Source organism: Peromyscus leucopus, chromosome 20, assembly GCF_004664715.2.
Source record: "Peromyscus leucopus breed LL Stock chromosome 20, UCI_PerLeu_2.1, whole genome shotgun sequence".
In the NCBI taxonomy this organism is placed as follows: Eukaryota; Metazoa; Chordata; class Mammalia; order Rodentia; family Cricetidae; genus Peromyscus; species Peromyscus leucopus.
The window spans coordinates 2,793,191-2,811,742 of NC_051080.1; the positions used below are offsets into that span (position 1 = coordinate 2,793,191).

The 18,552-nt window shown below is 56.4% G+C and overlaps 1 protein-coding gene across 7 annotated transcripts; it reads right to left on the reverse strand.

The window, feature by feature from the left end:
* Positions 1 to 283: 283 nt before the first annotated feature.
* Positions 284 to 16,579, reverse strand: Acvrl1 (activin A receptor like type 1). Of its 7 annotated transcripts, none has more exons than XM_037197351.1 (11): positions 16,499 to 16,579; positions 12,158 to 12,329; positions 10,855 to 10,966; positions 10,043 to 10,294; positions 9,654 to 9,865; positions 9,377 to 9,476; positions 8,440 to 8,586; positions 7,976 to 8,251; positions 7,195 to 7,392; positions 4,361 to 4,491; positions 284 to 2,327 (listed from the first exon to the last, which is right to left on the reverse strand). In XM_037197351.1, the coding sequence occupies exons 3-11, from the start codon at positions 10,916 to 10,918 to the stop codon at positions 2,193 to 2,195; spliced, it is 1,515 nt and encodes a 504-aa protein (XP_037053246.1). In that variant the 5' UTR covers positions 10,919 to 10,966; positions 12,158 to 12,329; positions 16,499 to 16,579; the 3' UTR covers positions 284 to 2,192. The 7 variants fall into 7 exon arrangements, with proteins under 7 accessions (XP_037053246.1, XP_028730361.1, XP_028730363.1 ...); XM_028874528.2 differs by having other exon boundaries at positions 16,485 to 16,555; XM_028874530.2 differs by lacking the exon at positions 16,499 to 16,579 and adding an exon at positions 15,982 to 16,069 and having other exon boundaries at positions 10,855 to 10,922.
* Between the last annotated feature and the right edge of the window lie 1,973 nt (positions 16,580 to 18,552).

The following is an 18,552-nucleotide window of genomic DNA, read 5'->3' on the forward strand; positions in this document are numbered from 1 at the left end:
CCAGCCGGCTCCGGGAAGGGCGCGGGGCGGCCTCGGGCAGCGCGGTGGCCAGCAGAGGGCGACGTGACCGGCGTGGCTCAGGCTGCTCCCCACCCGGGCTGGGATCTCAAGTCTGAGCCTCAGCGCGGTTCTAGGTAAGGGAGCCTTCCAGAGCGGCCTTGTCCAAGGGCGATTTGGTGATGTGTGCTTTGGGACCCTCTACTTCCCGTGCCCTCGGGTTCTCTCTGGACCTCTGCAGCTGGACCACTGCGGAGATACTAGCCTTAGAAGACGAAGCAGGAACTCAGGGGTCAACTACGGTTTATTGAGGACCTACTACATGCGTGTGGCCGGCTAAGTGTGCCCCGTAAACTGTATCTCTAAGTACAGAAAGGTGGGTTCCACCCGCACACCTGCACTTAGAAGCATTTGGAGACAGTTGTCTCTGGAGAGCCCCCTGTCCTTTCCACGCACGTCCCCTGTCACTCAAACCCCTCCCTCAGATGCTCTCCACTTCGGATTTCCGAGCCCTGGAGGAGCTGGCTGTGGAGTCCAAAGATGAATTTGTTCCCAAGTCCAGTAGAAATAAAATCCTTCAGGCAGGAAGGCGATTCCCTGGCTCCAGTGACCAGAGAGTCATCCAACGGGGCCCCGCTGGTCTGGGAAACGCTGGTCTACTTTCTGTTTTCATCTGGTTTCAGTTCCTGGTTTCTCCTTGGTCCCTGTACATGCCGAGATAGGCTTGAGAAACAGTAGTGGGGGGCGGGGGGAGACACACAACAGAGGCACCCACGGTGTCACGGTGTGTGTGTGTGTGTGTGTGTGTGTGTGTGTGTGTGTGTGTGTGTGTGTGTGTGTGTGTGTGTGTGTGTGTGTGTGTGTGTGTGTGTAGCAGGGCTAGCCGTCCTGTCTCTCTGCGATGATGGCCAAGGGTTTGTAGGCCAGGTCTTCCTAAGATTGAGGATGATCTTAGGCCTGAGCCCCCCACTCTCCCCCTTATGCCTTGTCTACAACCCACTTCTCCTCAGTCTGTCTGCCAGGCTTCAGTTTCACTTGTTCAGCACATGGGTATAGACCCTTCACATTTCTAAATGCCAGACTTTTGATGTTTTCCTAGGCCAAGTTCTCCTGAGGTACACTTTCCGAAGCCTGGCCTAGGGTGTGGGCTTCGGCCAGAGTCAAGGCCAGGAGGGAGCAGAACCCTGGTAGCTGGAGACGTCTTGACAGGAGCCAAATTTTCTTTTCAGCCTTGGAGAGCCCAGAGGAAGCCACCCCTGAGCCCTGAGACAAAGAAGGCCAAGCCACAGAGGGACTCAGAGGGTCCAGTGCTGCCTGAGTCCCAGGGGGGCCCCGAGTATAGCTTCAGGCCAGAACAGGGGGCTGGGGAGTCTACCAGGAGGGCTTAGGCTATCCTGGACTCAGTTATTCCAAACCCCAGCTTGAGGCAAACGAAAGGGGAGGGGCCGTTGACAAGAGTCCCGGGCTGAGCTTCCGTGAAAATCGGGGTCAGAGAAACCTCAACGGACACCAGGGCCAAGTCTAAGATCCCAAGACAGCCAGGTCCCTCTCCTGTTGAACGTGGCAATGCTGGCTGTCCTCTCCTCCTCCTTCCTTCTCCTCACAGGACCCTTGGGTTTCAACACCCTAACAAGACAGCTCGGATGGTAAAGGAGCAGAGGGTAGCGGGGTCCGACGCCACCTCTCCTGAGAGACTGGCATTCACCAGCCAGGATGACTGAAAGGCATCGTGGAAGTGATAAGAACCCACAGTGGGAAACTGAGGCCTCAGCATCTTCCCCTGGGCCCGGGCAGGATGGAGTGTCTGCCGAAGTCAGACGGCCCCTGTGCCATCCTGGCTGCTCCGGTGGGGCAGTAAGGTTGACCCAGGGTAGAGGACAGTGCAAGCCCAGCATCTGGGCCCGGGATTCCCTGGCTTGGCTACCCTGCCCTGGGAGTGGTAGGGGTGTACCCTGCTGGCCTTGGGGCCGGGGAGCCCAGCCAGGCGTCAGAGAGCCGGCCACTCTGAGCAGGCCAGACGAAAGCCGATCGAATTTCAGCCCAGCTGTATTTTTGGCTGGATGGGCCGGGGGCCAAGCTGGGCAGGCAGGCACACATAGGGCCGCGTGCACACTCACACCACCTCTACCCAGCAGACAGGGTACGTCTGCTGCCCCACCACACACTTCAGGCGGAGGAAGTCCAGTGAGCCTAGGCTAGTGAGTCACTTTGGGTTTCTCCGGATGGTGGCTAAGCTTCTGCAACGTCTTCTTGATGCGCAGCGCAGTGAGGCGGGCAGAGGGGTTCGGGTACCAGCACTCCCGCATCATCTGGGCCAGCCCGGAGAGGACCTGGGGGTGAGAGGCAGGCGGAGGAGAGGGACATCAGTCAGGAGGATGGAAAGGGGGCGCAGCGTGAGGAGGCCATGGCTTAGGACCGGAGACACAGCAGGAGAAGAGCCAGGATGGGCGAGTGTTGGACAGGACAGAGGGAGAAGGGAAGGGTGAGGAGGGATGGACAGATGGAAGGATGGACAGACGGAAGGAGGGAGAGGGAGCGTGCGAAGGGTGGTGGCAGACGGCAAGCAGGAGAGAGCAGGGGAGGAGGTGGAGGTTCGAGCCCGCCCTGGTGAGCAGCCTCCGTGGAGCACCTGGCCCCACGCCCACCTCTTGCAGGAACCGCTGCGAAGGGTGTTTCTGGAAGCCTGAGACCTGGTGCACAGGGTACTGTGACTGTGAGTGGGGCAATGGCGGGCACTGCCCCCAAAGGGCCTCTGTCCAGAAGGAGCCTATCCCCAAAGCTCAGTGGCCTCTGGATATGGCAGCCTGCCTCCTCTGGGTCCTAAGAGTGAGGAGATGTGTGTGCACAGGAGAGCATCTGTGTGGCCTCTTATGTACACGTCCATATATTCATTATCTTTCAGTAAAAATTCATTGAGTTTTAGTGTAATGCCAGGTACTAAAGTGGGATATTAGAGTGAGCGGTTGGAGGTAGACTTCTTGGAAGAGGAGGGGCTGAAGGAGGGGGAATAAGAGAGGATAAAAAGGGGAGAATAGTAGAAATACATTATGTTTGTATGAAATTGCAAGAAGAATTTTATTATTTATTTATTTATTTATTTATTTATTTATTTATTTATTTATTTGAGACAGAGTTTCTCTGTGTAGTCCTGGCTGTCTTGGAACTCACTCTGTAGACCAGGCTGGCCTCAAACTCAGAGATCTACCTGCCCCTGCCTCCCAAGTGCTAGGATTAAGGCCTGTCCTGCCACACTCAGCTCTTAAAAATCTTAAAATGATTTTTAAAGGGCTACATAGTAAGACTTCTGTCTCAAAAAAAAAAAAAAAAAAAAAAAAAGGGCCAGGCGGTGGTGGCACACACCTTTAATCCCAGCACTAAGGAGGCAGGCAGGCGGATCTCTGTGAGTTCAAAGCCAGCCTGGGCTATATAGCAAGATCCAGGACAGGCACCAAAACTACACAGAGAAACCCTGTCTCAAAAAAACAAAAACAAAAACAAGTAAGCTAAAAAACAACTTTTGTCTTCAAGATACCAAGCTTCTCCCTACATGTGTTTGTGTGTACATGTCTGAGAGTGAATATTTAGAAGCATTTATATTATATTATTATATTATATATGTAACATATGTTTGTACATACATATATTGCTTTGTGTAAGTATGGAATGTCTTGAAAAATAAAATAAAAATCAACAACAACAAAAAACCTAACAGGAGAAGTTTAGCAGAGGCCCTCTGATTCTCACAGGTAAGGTAAGAAGTTCTGAAAATCTTAGATTGACCAGAAGGTCCAAGAAAGGTGAGAGATGCACAGGCCAGGTGTGTGGGGAACACCCAGAACACCCAAGATCTATCCAAGAAACAGAGGCTGTGGAGCCAAGATCCTAAACCCAGAAATCCCAGCTAAGAATCAACCCCAATCCATGCCATGCCATCCCCAGCCCAGCCTCAGCCCAGCCTCAGTCAAGCCCCAGCCTCAGCCCAGCCCCAGCCTCAGCCCAGCCTCAGTCAAGCCCCAGCCTCTGCCCAGCCCCAGCCAGCCCAGCCCAGCTCAGCCCAGCCCAGCCCAGCCTCAGCCCAGCCCCAGCCCAGCCTCAGCCCAGCCTCAGCCCAGCCCCTGCCCAGCCCAGCTCAGCCCAGCCTCAGCCCAGCCCCAGCTTCAGCCCAGCCCCTGCCCAGCCTCAGCCCAGCTCAGCCCAGCCTCAGCCCAGCTCAGCCCAGCCTCTGCCCAGCCCAGCCTCAGCCCAGCTCAGCCCCTGCCCAGTCCCAGCCCAGCCTCAGCCCAGCCCCTGCCCAGCCCCAGCCCCAGCCTCAGCCCAGCCCCTGCCCAGCCCAGCCCCAGCCCAGCCCCAGCAGAGGCCTTACCGGATCTGCAGCCAGCCGGTTAGGAATGGTGGGAGTCTGCTGGTCAGTGCACACCACCTTTTTCATATCTTCAAAGCTGGGGTCATTAGGTACCATGTCATAGAAGGGTGGCCTGTAATCTTCCACAATGCCTGGGGATTCAAGGAGGATAGGGTGATTACTTGGGACTTAAGGAGACCAGAGAGCATCCAGAGGACAACTTTGCCTGGTTTCTGTCCCAAGGGACCTGGGGCTAGCTGTCTGACCATACTGCTCCCTAGAGGGGTCCTACCCTATGACATCATAACTGTATGCAGCGCAGGGAATTACTGTGTATTTTGTGTTTCCCAGGTAGTCTTTGCTTTAATAAGCACATTGCACACTTTCCCATTAGACCTCATGGTAGCTCCGCGCTGTGCGTAGTATACCAAGCCTGTCACGGATGAAGAAACGCAGGCTGAGAAGCACCAGACTCAGGGAGCCTAGCCAGTCCTAGCGGACTCAGGACATAAAACCCATCTCGTCGGCGCCCTAGGCTGGATCTCATTTCCACCTTCCGCTCTCTTCCGTCCTGGGCCTGGGTACCACTCCCTGACTGATGACACTAACAGCTGGGGTCCCAGAGCACTTGCTGCGGGTCAGGCAGGGTCCTTGGCGCTCTGCATGCCACCCTCACGGCAGCCTGCGGGGACCGTGACACCGTAGGTCCACTTCACTAACTAGAACAGTGGCTCTAAAGACTGTGACTTGTCTCTAAGGATCGACAGGTGGTAAGTGACAGAGGAGGGACTCAAGGCCGAAATGCAACACCAAACCTGTGCTTCTGACATCTCAGCTGCATCTATGGTACATCTGGGACAGGGACAAAGGACAGGAGAAAAAAAAAAAAAAAAAAAAAAAAAAAAAAAAAAACACCTCTCCTAAGAGGAAAAGATTTATTCCCTGGCCTATGTACTATTTACTTAGCATCAGGGAAGGCTCATGCCTCTGCAGATCACACAGCCAACAGTGTTGTCCCGCCCCCCCCCCCCACGTTATCCTGAGGGTACCTAAATAGGAGCCTTTTTGAAAGGTGTGTCTGTGGGGTCAGAGGCAGTCCCATGCCTCTTCCTGCTGCCCAACCCCAGGCTGCTTTTGTGACCATGCAGCCACGACTTCAATGAGGCCCTCACCAGCTGTTCTCCCGGTGGCGTGGCGGGCTTCCAGGCCGCCCCTGTGCCGCTGGCGCCCTAATCAGTGATTTGCAGAGGCCTGAGCGTGTCTAATGAGCCTTTAATCAGTGCCGGGGCTGACACCAGATTACAGTGTTTATAATGCACTGGGAGTCTGTGGAGCTGACAGTTTCCCCTCCGCCCCAGGAGCCCAAGGCCGATCCGTCAGCCCTTCCTTTCCTGCCTGCAGCCAGGCCCAAGAGGTCTTTGGTTTCATCCAGGTGCCCCTTCCCCAACTCCAGCCTCCCAGGGCCGATTGCAGCGGTTCATGCCCAGGGATTGGAACTCCTGGGAGACCCGAGGAGAGAGTGGTGACACCCAGATCTCTGCTGTCAACAGGGGACCACTGAGGAAGAGTGGGGCTGCAAAAGGCTGGCTCCCGGTGGATGCTCAGGAAACGAGAGGGCTCTAGTCTGGCCTGGGGGTTGTCCTAAAATTCCAGGACTCTGGCAACCCTGGTCCTAGACAGCCTCCACAAAAGCTATGCATTGCAGCAGTCAACCCTACCCTGGGACTGAGAGGCCATCAACCCCAGGGCTGCACAGGGCAGCACAGGACAGGTGTTTCTACCAGCCTTTCCAAGGCAGGGTCTCCCACGGCAATCAGCGGTAGCGATGAGGCCGCCACAGGCAGGCAGAGCAGACACCAGATAGCGTACGTGTGAGCAAAGAAATCAAGGAATCAAGAGTCAACATTGAATTGCCACAGTGACAGAGGGCACTGGCCCAGAATCAGGTGGCTGGCTTAAGACCGAATGCTGCCTCTAGTGAACTGGAAACCTAGACTCTTCTTATAAAACGGAATAATATTACGTAGGTACTTTCACACGGTGACAATATTTAGCTCCAGGCACTGTTTGTTTGTTTGTTTGTTTTGCCTCTTTCTTTTTTTTTTTTTTTCAGGGTCTCTCGGTGTAGCCCTGGTTGATCTGAAACTCTCTTTATATAGACCAGGCTGGCCTTGAACTCGGAGCAGTACTTCTGCCTCCTGAGTACTGAGATCACAAGTGTGGGCCACCAAGTCCAGCTTCTAGATATTGTTCTAAATACTTAATTTGGATCAGTTCTGCGGCTACAGTTATGTTTTTAATTCTGATTTCACAAATGAGGAAGCAGGCAGGCACAGAGAGGCTAAAATGCTCACTGTCATAACAAAAGCTGAAACCGAATCCAGGAAATCGGACTGACCAATGCCACCTCCTACCAAACAGGAGACTTCAATACGACGACACCTTCAGAGTAGTCGTTGTGGCACACCGTTAATCTCAATAAACGCTAGCCTAGCTGCTGCCCTGTCCCACCCCACCCCCATGCTCAGTATCGAAACCCATGGCCTTGGACATGCTAGGCAAGCATTCTACCACTGAGCTACATCCCCAGTTCTGAATATTTATGGGTTTTTGTTTGTTTCTAACTCAAGACTTCAAGGTCAGATCCACACCCTCACAGGTTCAGATGAACCTTAAAAGTCCATTTGGGCTGAACTAATTGATACATAGCAGTGAAGGGATGCTGGGAGATCTAATCTCAAACCCTCAGGTCACAAGCACCAGCCCACATAAGGAAGCCCAGTCTCTGTCCACACACACACACACACACACACACACACACACACACACACACACTGCATATACTGGGCCCTCACCATTGATGATGGTCCGCCGGGCGATCTCCCACAGCACCAAGCCGAAGGCCCAAACATCTGTCCACTTGTATGACTCAAAGCAGTCAGTCCGGATCTGTTCATCCAGCACCTCGGGTGCCATGTACCTCTTGGTCCCCACTCGGGGGTTGTTGCCAATGTCCAGGTAATCACTCCCCTGGGAGTGCATCACAGCCAGTCCTGTGGGCAGTGGGCTCGTCAGTCCTCCAGGGCTCCCACAGAAGGTGGCCATCCCCACACTGGGAAGTCCAGGCTAGAGGCAGATGCAGTGGGGATGGAAACGGATAGACGCAGGAGAGCCGGGCAATGGAGGCCTGCCCTGAGGTGGCCGGAGGGAGACCGTCCGTCCCGTGTACCCTTTGCTTTATAGCATTCTCAGGCAAAGCATGCATTATGATACCCACTTCACACAGTAGAACTTTGAGGTGGGTTGGAAGGAGCCGTGTTCTCAGAGAAGTCAGGGTGAGACACAGGTTCCTACCTCCCTGTCCCTTTTCCGGAAGTCGGGTGAATAGTGGAAGGAGTCTGGGCCGGAAACAATTCTTTTGGAGACAGGGTCTTTCTATGTAGCCCTGGCTATCCTAGAACTCCCTCTGTAGACCAGGCTGGCCTCTAACTCAGAGATCCACCTGCCTCTGCCTCCTGAGTGCCCCGGCTTGGAAACAGGTTTTGAAGTACTAATTCTCTCCCCTACAGAAACGGGCAGAGCCGAGCACACAAGCCCCGCCCACCTGCGAAGCCCCACCCCTTCCCTCCTGCTCACCCAGGTCCGCAATGCAACATTGCAAGTCGCTCTTGACCAGCACATTGCGGCTCTTGAGGTCCCGGTGGGCGATGGCTGGTTTGCCTTGAGTGCCAAAGATCTCCACATGCAGGTGTGCCAGGCCGCAGGCCGCCGACACAGCCAGCCTCAGGGCCAGCTGCGGCTCCAGCGGCTGCCTCTGCAGAAAGTCGTAGAGCGAGCCGTGCTCGTGGAAGTGGGTGATGAGCCACAGCTGCGTGCTTGAGTTGCGCGAGGTCATGTCGGAGGCGATGAAGCCTGGAAGCAGAAGGTGTGAGTCAGCCAAAGCACCGAGGAGGAAGGGGTGGAGAGGGGAACCGAGGGCCGAGGGGTCTGGGAGTCGCTCAGGGTTAGACCAACGCGCAGAGCTCCGTGTCTTCCAGCCCTGAGCTGAGGGGCTTGGAGCACCTAGGTGTGGAATAGCGGATTCTGTGTCCCCTCCTTGCCTAGGATGTTGTCGTGCCTAAGCAGAACTGTGTTGTAGATCTCCGTCTCCCGGAACCAGGACTGTTCATCTCGTGAGGAGAAAATCTTGACGGCCACACTCTCACCATGCCACGAACCACGCCACACCTCGCCATATCGGCCCTTTCCTGATCCAATGGCCAAGGGGAGAGCAAGGGTCACACACTAGATACACACGGTCCTAGAAACCCCACCCCCCAACTCTAGGTGCTATGAAAACCCCTTCTGCAAAACCTGAATTTTTCCTTTTTTTTTTTTTTAAACAGGGTCTCACTGTGTGTCACTGGCCGACTTGGAACTTGCCATCTAGACCAAGCTGGCCTTGAACTCACAGAAATCTTCCTGCCTTTGCCTCCTGAGTGTTGCTGGGATTAAACGCATGAGCCCCCATGTCCAGCTTTTAAGAGTTTTTAAAATTACGTTTATTTCTTTGTGTGCACGCATGTGTGTAAGGCACACTGACTAGGATCACATGTGGAGTGAGAGGACTACATGAGGGAGGCGGTTCTCACCAAGTGTGCACCAGGGATTGAACTTGGCCCGTCAGGTTTGATAGCATGGGCCTTCACCCTCTGAGCCATAGTCTCTCCCTGATCCCGAATTCATACGTCACTTAATCCACATCCTGCCCCAGCTTTGGCTACCCTTAGCTTATTACCTCACACTTGTCCTTGCAGGAGGACCTTACCTTGGCCCGTAACCAACCCACTCCCTGCCCAGCAGAATCCCTTATTCTGGCCCAGGCTAGACCCACTCTGCCCAGCGGAATCCCTTATTCTGGCCCAGGCTAGACCCACTCCCTGCCCAGCGGGATCCCTTGTTCTGACCCCAGGCTAGACCCACTTGTGATCCTGGAGAGCAAGTGCTCCCCGACCTCTCCAGTCTTTGGTCCCTGTCCCCGGCTGGCTCACTGCTCACCCACGCACTCCACCAGCGCGACCTGCCGGGCCACCGTCCTCTGCACCAGGAAGGGGAGTCCCGAGCCACTGCCCGTGGTGCAGTCACTGTCCAGCAAGTCCTAGGGATACCACATGGTCGCTGAGTGGCGGCCCTCATCAGCCACAGCCCCTTTCTCCACCGCCGTCCCACGGTTACACCACGGCTAGGTTCTCACTGCCGTCTTTGGGTGGCCCCCTGAGATAGCTGCTCCCGTGGACATACCCACCCTCCACCCTGGGTCCCAGGCGGTCCATACCCCCAACATGCTGTCTCCCTGCTCGGATGCCTTCAGGATGAGGCTGGACTCGCCCAGGTCGCTGTGCAGACCCCGCTGCTTCTCCTGCCTTCTTCGGACACGCCACAAGCCCAGAGCACCCAAGGCCACCAGGACCAGCAAGGCCAGCACGGAACCCAAGATCGGAAGCAGCGGGGGGGTTTCATCTGGCTCTTCAGAAGGAGTTTGGGTGGCTGTGGGAGGGGGACGACCAGGCCATCTCTCCTGACCCTGAGCCGGACCACTCTGACAGTGGTTAGATCCCAGCCTCCCCACACCCTCTCTGTATGGGCCAGGGCGTGAGAAGAAAGCGGGGCAGAGAGGGCAGCGTCTGAGGCGATGGGGGACAGCGGCGGGGCCCCTGGACATACCCTCCAGCACCAGGGACACGTTGTGGTTGCAGAAGGACCGGTAACAGCAGTGGTGGTTGACGAACTCGGTGGGTCGCCCCAGGCAGAGTTCCGGGTTCATGTTCCCGCAGCCCCGATGGACCTGGGGGTGCCCGCCCTGTTCGCGAACCAGCACCACGGTGCACCATGCCCCCTGGCAGGTCGGCTTCTTGCAGTGTGGGTTCTCACAAGTGCAATTCACCAGCTGATCCCTGGAGGCCTTCACCACGCCTCCTGGGAGACGGGAGAAATTCAGGCACTCCGAGGAGGCCGGCCACTTCTGCCTCCTGTCCCTTCTGTCTCAGAGGCAGACCCCTCAAGACCTGGTCCTTTCATTCCATCCCCTTACTGTCCTTCCCTCTGAGCCTTAACCCCAGCCACGCAGGCCGTGGAGACGGAGAAGCCAGCTTTGGTCTACCGCCTGTGTGGGGACCTCCTCTCCCATCTACAGGTCCCGCCCTGGTCCCGGGCTCTCCCCGTTCACACCCCTACACCCTCCACTCAAGATGCAGGGTCTATCCTGGAAGGAACCTCAGCCTGCAAGTCAGTATCAAGATAAAAAGGAGGGCTGGAGCAGCTGGGGGTCGAGTCCATAGGCACCTACTGTCTGCCCTCCAGCCAGGCTCCTGGGGGTCGAGTCCATAGGCACCTACTGTCTGCCCTCCAGCCAGGCTCCTGGGGGTCGAGTCTATAGGCACCTACTGTCTGCCCTCCAGCCAGGCTCCTGGGGGTCGAGTCCATAGGCGCCTCCTCCATTCAGACCCCTGTTTCCACACTGCCCCTCCCACACTCACCCTTGGTCAGGCCCAAGGCCACCAGCAGCATCAGAAGGCCCTTTCTGGGGATCTCCGAGGTCATGGTCCTTGGAGACAGGAGGAGAAGAGATACGGTGAGATCTGGTGAGATCTGCAAAATGTGACAGCCGTGGTGAGCAAGGTCCCCTCCTACCAGGAGGAAATCACTGGGAGTTTTTTTGTGGGGGGGGAGGCAGGGAAGCCACCTCCCCACTCCTACGTCCGACTTGTGGGCGGGGCCTGCAAGGGAAGTCCTGCTTCACTTCCCCATGGAAACCATCTGTTGGGGGTGAAGGGTGGAGAGCTGTGTTTAAATGATGAGAGCCAGAGGGGACCCCGGCTCTGTGCCCCATGGCTGAGCTCAGACAAGAGCAGGCTGGGGCGGGGTCCCGGGTAGGCGCGCTGCAGAAGGGCACAGCTGCAGAGGAAAGAAGATCTCTTTCCTAGCTCCTCTCTGTCCTCTGCCATCTGCCCACCCCTCCAGCCTCCACCCCTGCCCACCCTTTCCCAGTGCTCCCCCTCACCCCCCTATGCCTGGCTGCTTCAAACATAAACAGGCTCCTGTCTTCACTTCCTGCCATTCAGGGTCCCGCCAGGCCGGCAACAGGAATCAAGATTGTTTAGATTGGGTCTGGATAGGGACAGGCTGGAGTCACGCACAGCAGGGAGCCCAGGGCAGGCTGGGAGAAGGACAGGGTCTAAAGGGGCCACCTGGAGCCGGGACCTTACAAACCATCAACCCCAGCTCCAGTTTCATGATTTTATTATTATGTTTTTCATATCATTCGGTTATTATTGCGTATGTGTTTAAGGGCCCATGTGCCAAGGTACCAGTGTGGAGGTCAGAGGGCAGTTCTGGGGAGCTGGTTCTGTCCTTCTACCTTTACATGAGTCTGGGGAATCAAAATCAGATCACCAAGCTCATGTGGCATCGTGACTCCCTTAGTCCCCCTCCCCTCCCAGCTCCGGTTTTTGAGGAGGGGGGAAGGCTTAGCCAGGGGAGGAGTTAGAACCCTCCCCTCCAGGTATTAGAATCCTCTTGCGGTACCAGGAGTCCCACAAGGGACTCTGGAACCCCCTCCCCCACCGCTCCTTCTCTCTGTCCTGAGCCAGGGGGGTCAGCGCCCCCTCTTCATCCCCAGGCACGCAGCAGCCATGCCCAGCCTGACAGTGCCCAGGTGTATGGGGTCTGCGTCCCCCTCAGAGCCGTCTGGGCCCCCTTCTCTCTTCTTGTCCTGGGGAAGGGTGGGGGAAGGGCCACTGGTATAGGAAGTGAAACACACTTAGGCACTGAATGTCTGACCTTGCAGAGTCGCCTGGGGTCTGACTCTTCAGAAGTTTGATGAACACTGGCCAGAGGAGTGATTCTGGTCTGTGACAACCCGAAACTCGGACCCCGATCAGCTACGGCCTTAGAGCTGTGCCCATCTTCACTTCTCAAAGCCTCGGGACCAGAGGGTAGGTAGGGGCTGAGCCTGTAGCAGGAGGGCCAGGGGTCAGACAGAAGCACAGACTGTCAACAGCTGAGTGTACAGGCTGGATTCCCAGCTCGGGGAGCTGACACATGGAGTGTCCTGTGATGAGACGTGAGAAGGGCTGGACACACAGTCACACACACTACAGAGGCCCATGTTCCAATCTTGGTACCAAACGAAGACCCAAGATGAGGGAGCAGGATGTCTAGGGTCAGGCCGGGGGGCTTGGTGGGCCTTTCTGGCTAGTGGCAGCCCTGGCCTTCCTGCCTGGGTTTCCTCTGCCCCAGAGGCCCGGTCCGGGGGAGGAAATAGAGACCTGGGCTGCTGCAGCTGCGTTCCAGCCTCTGCCTGACCTTCTGCCTCTTGCCCCCGCCAGAGGCCAGTTAAGACTCAGACAAGCACTCTGCAGGGGTCCCGAGGCCATCATTGGCAGACTTCACCTGGCCGGAAAGTAGCTGAGGAGGGGCCATGAGGTGGGAATGGCTAACAAGGAGACATCCTTCTGGGACAAGCGTCCACCTCCCTGACTGCTCCCATGTGCCCCTGCCTCTCCACCGCATATGGGAATCTTCCACGGTGGGCTAGCTACGTAGATCCTTTGCTCTGTCACCCATGCCACAGTGTCTGAGACCAGCGAGGAGCGTACTTTGGGTGGGTACGGTGGTAATGTGCCTGTGACCCAGCACTCTGGAGGCTGAGACAGGAGGATGGGGAATACCAAATAAGACTTCAAATGCTGGGGCCAGCCTCAGTGACGGAACAAGACCATGACTCCAAAAACCAAGGGAGAAGGGGATTTAAAAAAGGAGAGAAAAGAGAAGCATGTGTTTGCAAACAGTTCCCCCAGGGAATCCTGATCCATCTGGGTGTGCACCAGGCTTTGAGGAAGGTGTCTGGCACAGAGCCAGACCTCTCCCTGCTTTCATTCATTTCACAGGGCATCGCTGGGTGGGTGGACGTGGGCCCCGGAGGGAAGAGGCTCTTGGTTCCTTCTAGGTGCCTCCCCATCTCTGTGGGAAGAAAGAGAATAACACAAGACCAGAGGCTCGGCGGCGCTGCCGAGGAGTGAGGGTAAGCATGGGTGTGGGAGAAGAGAGTCAGCAGCCTAGGGGAAGGTCAGCAGTAATGCAGAAGTCACTCCTGGTCCAGCCCTGGGGATGTGATGGCACTGACCGCGTCCCATCCCAGCTTAAGCATGGGGCGGGGTGTAATCTGGGTTTTATGGTTCCCCTTTATTCCTTAGCAGAACTGCGTGGAAGATCATCTGTGGACAGGAGCATCGCCACTGTTGGCCAGAGGTCGCAAATGTTAGATGACTTTCAAACGTTAAGTTAGCGCAGGCAAACTACTCTGAGTTCTCACCCTGTGCGAGGCACTGCCCCTCAGTGGTCCGTCTCTTCGGAGCCTCATCACCCCTACGGGGAACGGGTGCTGAGCAGGACTTGGTAAACGTAGGTGGCCAACAGCAAATCCTTCGTAATCATTGCTATTCCCCTATTTGTCTAGAGTTAGATGAGCCCCAGGACAAAGGCTCACGGGTCTCAGCCGACATTAGCAATGTGTCCCTCTGATGTCACTGACTGGTACCCTCCTCAGGTTTCACTGCACAGTGTTGCCATTGCCCAGACTGTTCATTGCCAGACTTCTCAGTCTTTGGGCCTCAGGTGAAGACCCAGAGGGAGGTGTGCCTGGATGGTGGCTGTCAGTCTTTCTCCTGCTTCCACCGGCGGCAGGGCCCTTCCACACACTGTCCCCAGGCAGAGAGTGCTGTGATAAACTCAACTGCCTTCCACACTCAGCACTCACTGGGCCTCACAGACCCCGCTGTTCACAGGACTGCCTTCAGCACTCACCTCAAAGTCTATTAACTCTGCAGTGGTGGGGAGACAGCAGAACCAGCCTGGGTTTTAGAGTCTTAGGCATCTGCCAAGTGGTACAGTGCAATGTCCGCCCCCCATCTGAGGTGATGCATCTCCAAACCACACTGGGTACCTGAAACCACAGATGGCCAAACTGCCTGTCCTGTTCCTCTCTGCTCATAACCATACCTACACTAAAGTTTAATTCGTGTATTAGGCACAGAAGATATTGACATCGATAAGAAAACACAACGACCACAATGACACTCTTGAGCGTTTGTCTTTACCTTTGCCTTTCTGCTTAAAGGAAGCGCCTTAGTTTCTCCTTGGCGCGTCCGACCCGCCCACGGCACTGCGCTTGCACTTTGGGCCGTTGTTAAGTGATATAAAGGTTACTCGACCACAAGTGCAGCGATGCACGGTCAGTCTGATCACCCTGACAGCTACGGGGTGACCAGCAACAGGCGGGTAAAGTGTGCGGCACGGATACATAGACAACGGTGATGCGTGTGGCAGGTAACGTGAGATTTCCCTACCCTCCGGAGACAGGATGCATTTAAAAATCCCTTATTTGCGGAAGTTCCTGTGAACTATTTTCACACCACAGTTGATGGTAAGTCACTGAAATCCCCACCGACAGGGAAACTGCAGATCGGGGGAGGCTCCTGTGCAGGTCAGAGGTCAACATACCGGCTCTGACCAAGCCCGGTCTCTACTGCCCACAGTTACGAGCTGGGCACAAGAACAGTGACGTTTCCTAGGCAAATGTGGAAGAGTTACTTGGCAATGTGTTAAGTGGCATGAAAAGCCAGGTGTGATGGCGCATACCTGTAACCCTAGCTCTCAGGGGCCTCCTGAGGCAGGAGGATTGAGAATCTGAGGCCAGTTCCATCTCAAAGAAACAACCCAGCCATGATGATGTCCCCCGGTGTCATTGACCAAAGCCTGAAGCGGGCCTCTCTTTTACAAGTGGGGTCACAGTGATCTCCCACCTGATAGGTTGTGCGAGAAAAACCACACACTACATAGAAAGATAACTGAGGAGACAGGGAGCGGGGCAGGGTAGCTGAGGGGTCAGAGAGGGCCGACCCTAACTCTGAACTGAGGCTGCTCATAAACAGGAACGTGTCCACCGGAGGAAGGCCTAAGAAAGCAGCCAGCCTGAGCAGTCCTCTCCAGGACAGACTGACAGTCTGGGATCCCAGCCTTGGGGAAGGGCTAGGATTCCCTTTAGCCTGGATGGAAAGGACACCCGCGGCAGGGGAGTTCTGTGACCTTCTAGGGCTAGAGGTAAGATTCGGGAGGATAGCCTTGTAATGGCAAGTTCCTTAGCAAAAGCTGGTCTGGGAAAAACGTGGGCTCTGTGAGGCGTTTCAGCAGGGTGGGAAGTCACCCTAGGTTAACCCAGCATCCTGGAGGGACATGGGAGCACCGCGGGGGGGGGGGGACGACGAATCCTTCGGCCTACTTTATTTTCACAGATAAGCATAGAAGAGAGAGTTAAGTGAACGGACAGGGACCGGGGAAGAGAAGCTAAAGGCCTCAGGACACCTAGCAAGAGTAAAAGTCTTTGGTTCCCCATCCGGCTCCCTCCCATTCTCAGGTGGGATTAAGAGGCAGGTGTGTGTGTCCACAATGGGGGGGGGGCTGCTGGCTCTCTTGTCCAGCTAAAACTGACCCCTCCACGCGCTGCCCCGCCGCTGCCGGAGAGGTCTCTGAGATCCGTGCGAAGGAAAGGTCCACCGAGATCAGGGACCGGTCGTCCCGCTCGGCCCAATGCGACCTCGACTCACCTTTGGACGGGGCGGCAGGGCCCCCGCCTCTCCTCCCCGGAGGCGCCCGGCCGGGGTCTCACGTCCGTCCGGAGCCGGCCTGGGGCCGGGGAAGGGCTCGATCCGCGCGCGCTGCTGGCGCGGCGGCCTCCCGGGACTGGGAAGGGGCTGGAGCAAAAATGCTTCTTATTCTAGCTTCTTCCTGCCTGGCCCGACTCCACCACTCCCTCCTAATAACCCGTTTCCTATTGCCCAGCACGCCTCCCGGCCGCAGGGCCCGGCGCTCCGGAGGGGCTGCACACCCCGGTGGGGCTGCCCCAGCGCCCCCACACGCCCCCGAAGGGGAGGGGCCTCGAACCTGGGCAAGGGGGTCCCGTGGGTCCCGGGGCAGGGCTGCAGGGACCGAGCCGGTAGCCGAGGCGTCACCCTGGGCCCCGAGAGGGGATGAGGGTAGCGCGCACCGAGAGGCAGAAACCTGGATTCCCGACTCAGGAGGGAGCTGCGCCACGGAGCAGCCCACTTACCTGTCCTCACCTACCTCACTCCAGGTTCTCGGGATGCTGAGGAACCGGGCAGAGAGAGCCGAGTTTGGGCTGGGAGGGTCTGGTCAAAAGTTAGCTCCACCCTTTGGGACTCCCGGTCGGTCGGTCGTCTTCGGTCTTTCTGCCTCCCAGCTCCAGCCCCTTCACCCTCTTCTCAGTCCTGGCCATCAACGGTCAGCCTAGGGCTAAAGAGGCCCGGATTGGTCCAGATAGGTCCATTCTGAGTCAGTCTCCTGCGAGGCCCTCAGGGCTTGGCAGTTGCCCTCTGCATCAGGGGAGGCCAGATGGAGGGAGAGGCTGCTTTGGACTTTCTGTCCAGCAAGGGTGGGACCTCAACCACGGGATGCAGGGGTGAGGGGTGGGGGTGGGTAACCACCAGATGGGCTTCAGAATTTGGGGCATGGAGCCTTCTGGGGCTGGGGCATGCAGCTAGGGAGCGAGGCAGAAGGGCTCCGGTGGTGATGATGAGGGACAGTCTTCCTCCTGACCCTGCTGTACAGGCTGGGAGTGTGGGTGAAAGTCTAGGCCTTCCTTGGCAAGACTTGAGTTTTGTTCTTAGCCTGTGTGAGTATCCACAATCTGAAGTGCAACCACCGGCTGAGAATCCAAGCTAGTTGCTGTAGCCCTAGTAACACACACCTCCAGGGGTTCAGTCGTCCCCCCCCCCCCCCCCCGTGTTAATGAGCATGGTACACGGTGGACCATCTTACACACAGAGAAAGATGGTGCCTACCTTAGTTCCTCGGTCTGAGCCTCTGGCGGGAATAGAGGCTGGGGGAGACAATGGCTAGCGGTTCAGACTGAGGTCACTTCCTCTGCTGAACCTCCCCCCCCAACACACACACACACACACACACACACACACACACACACACACACTGTGGCAGCTTCTTGAATTGTGAGCCTCGAGAATTTCCAGAGCCCCAGCACAACCTAATTTCAGCATCAGGGCGGACCGTCCTGCAGCCTGTAGGCGTACTGTGGGATCACAGGACCCACGTCCCCAGGTGCGGAGGCCACGGTGGCCCACTCCATTAGCTGTAGAACCGGGAGCCTGGCGACAAGGCCATCTTCACACCCACTCCTGCCTGCTATGGCTTCCGGCCAACCTCTCTCAGTCTCCAGCCTGTGTGTCTCTGTCTTAAGGAGTGGGAGTGAGGGCCCTGGGACAGGACCCAGGGGACCTCTGTAGCCCAAGGCCTGCCTCCTTGGGAAGGCGGATCTAGGAGCTCAAGGTCCAGAGCTCCATAGTGGCTGATAAGTGTCGGTGGGGATGGGAGCGTTTCTGTGGGCAGGCTTGTGAGGTAGATTTAGGAGGTAGAAGAGAAGATGTGCATGGGGGTGGCCCCCCATCCCTCCCCCGCCCCAGCCTTCTGGACAATGTGCATTAGCAGCTCTTGTGAATCCAAGTCTCCCACAGTGCACAGGGAACCTCGGGGGCGGGTGTTGGAGGGAGGACACGGAGCTGGAGAAAGCACTAGGGCCTCAGGCCAGTGAGGACATAGAAAAGGAATTACAGACGCTGTCCAAGTCTACAAGAATTAATTGCTCATAGGGCCCAGCTGTTCCCCACATTCAGCAAGGACAGAACGGGATGAAACAGGCAGGCCCAGAGGATTCTGAGTTAGAATCTGAGGCACAGAACTTCCCAGCAGTGCGTGAAGCAGAGGTGTGGAGAACTTCCAGGAGGTCCTTTCCAGTGACTGGTGACAGTGGACTTGATGTGGAGGCCAGGCAGCGAACTCTGACCTTTCAGGGCCCAGCTATGTGCATTAAGTTCTTAATTGTGGGGTTTTTGTTTGTTTGTTTTGGTTTTTCGAGACAGGGTTTCTCTGTGTAGCTTTGCACCTTTTCCTGGAGCTCACTTGGTAGCCCAGGCTGGCCTCGAACTCACAGAGATCCACCTGGCTCTGCCTCCCGAGTGCTGGGATTAAAGGCGTGCGCCACCAACGCCCGGCAATTGTGGGGTTTTTTGTGTGTTTGTTTTGTTTTGTTTTTTAAAGAAAGATCCCTAAAATCCAAGACTGGCCTTGAACATGAGATCTCATGG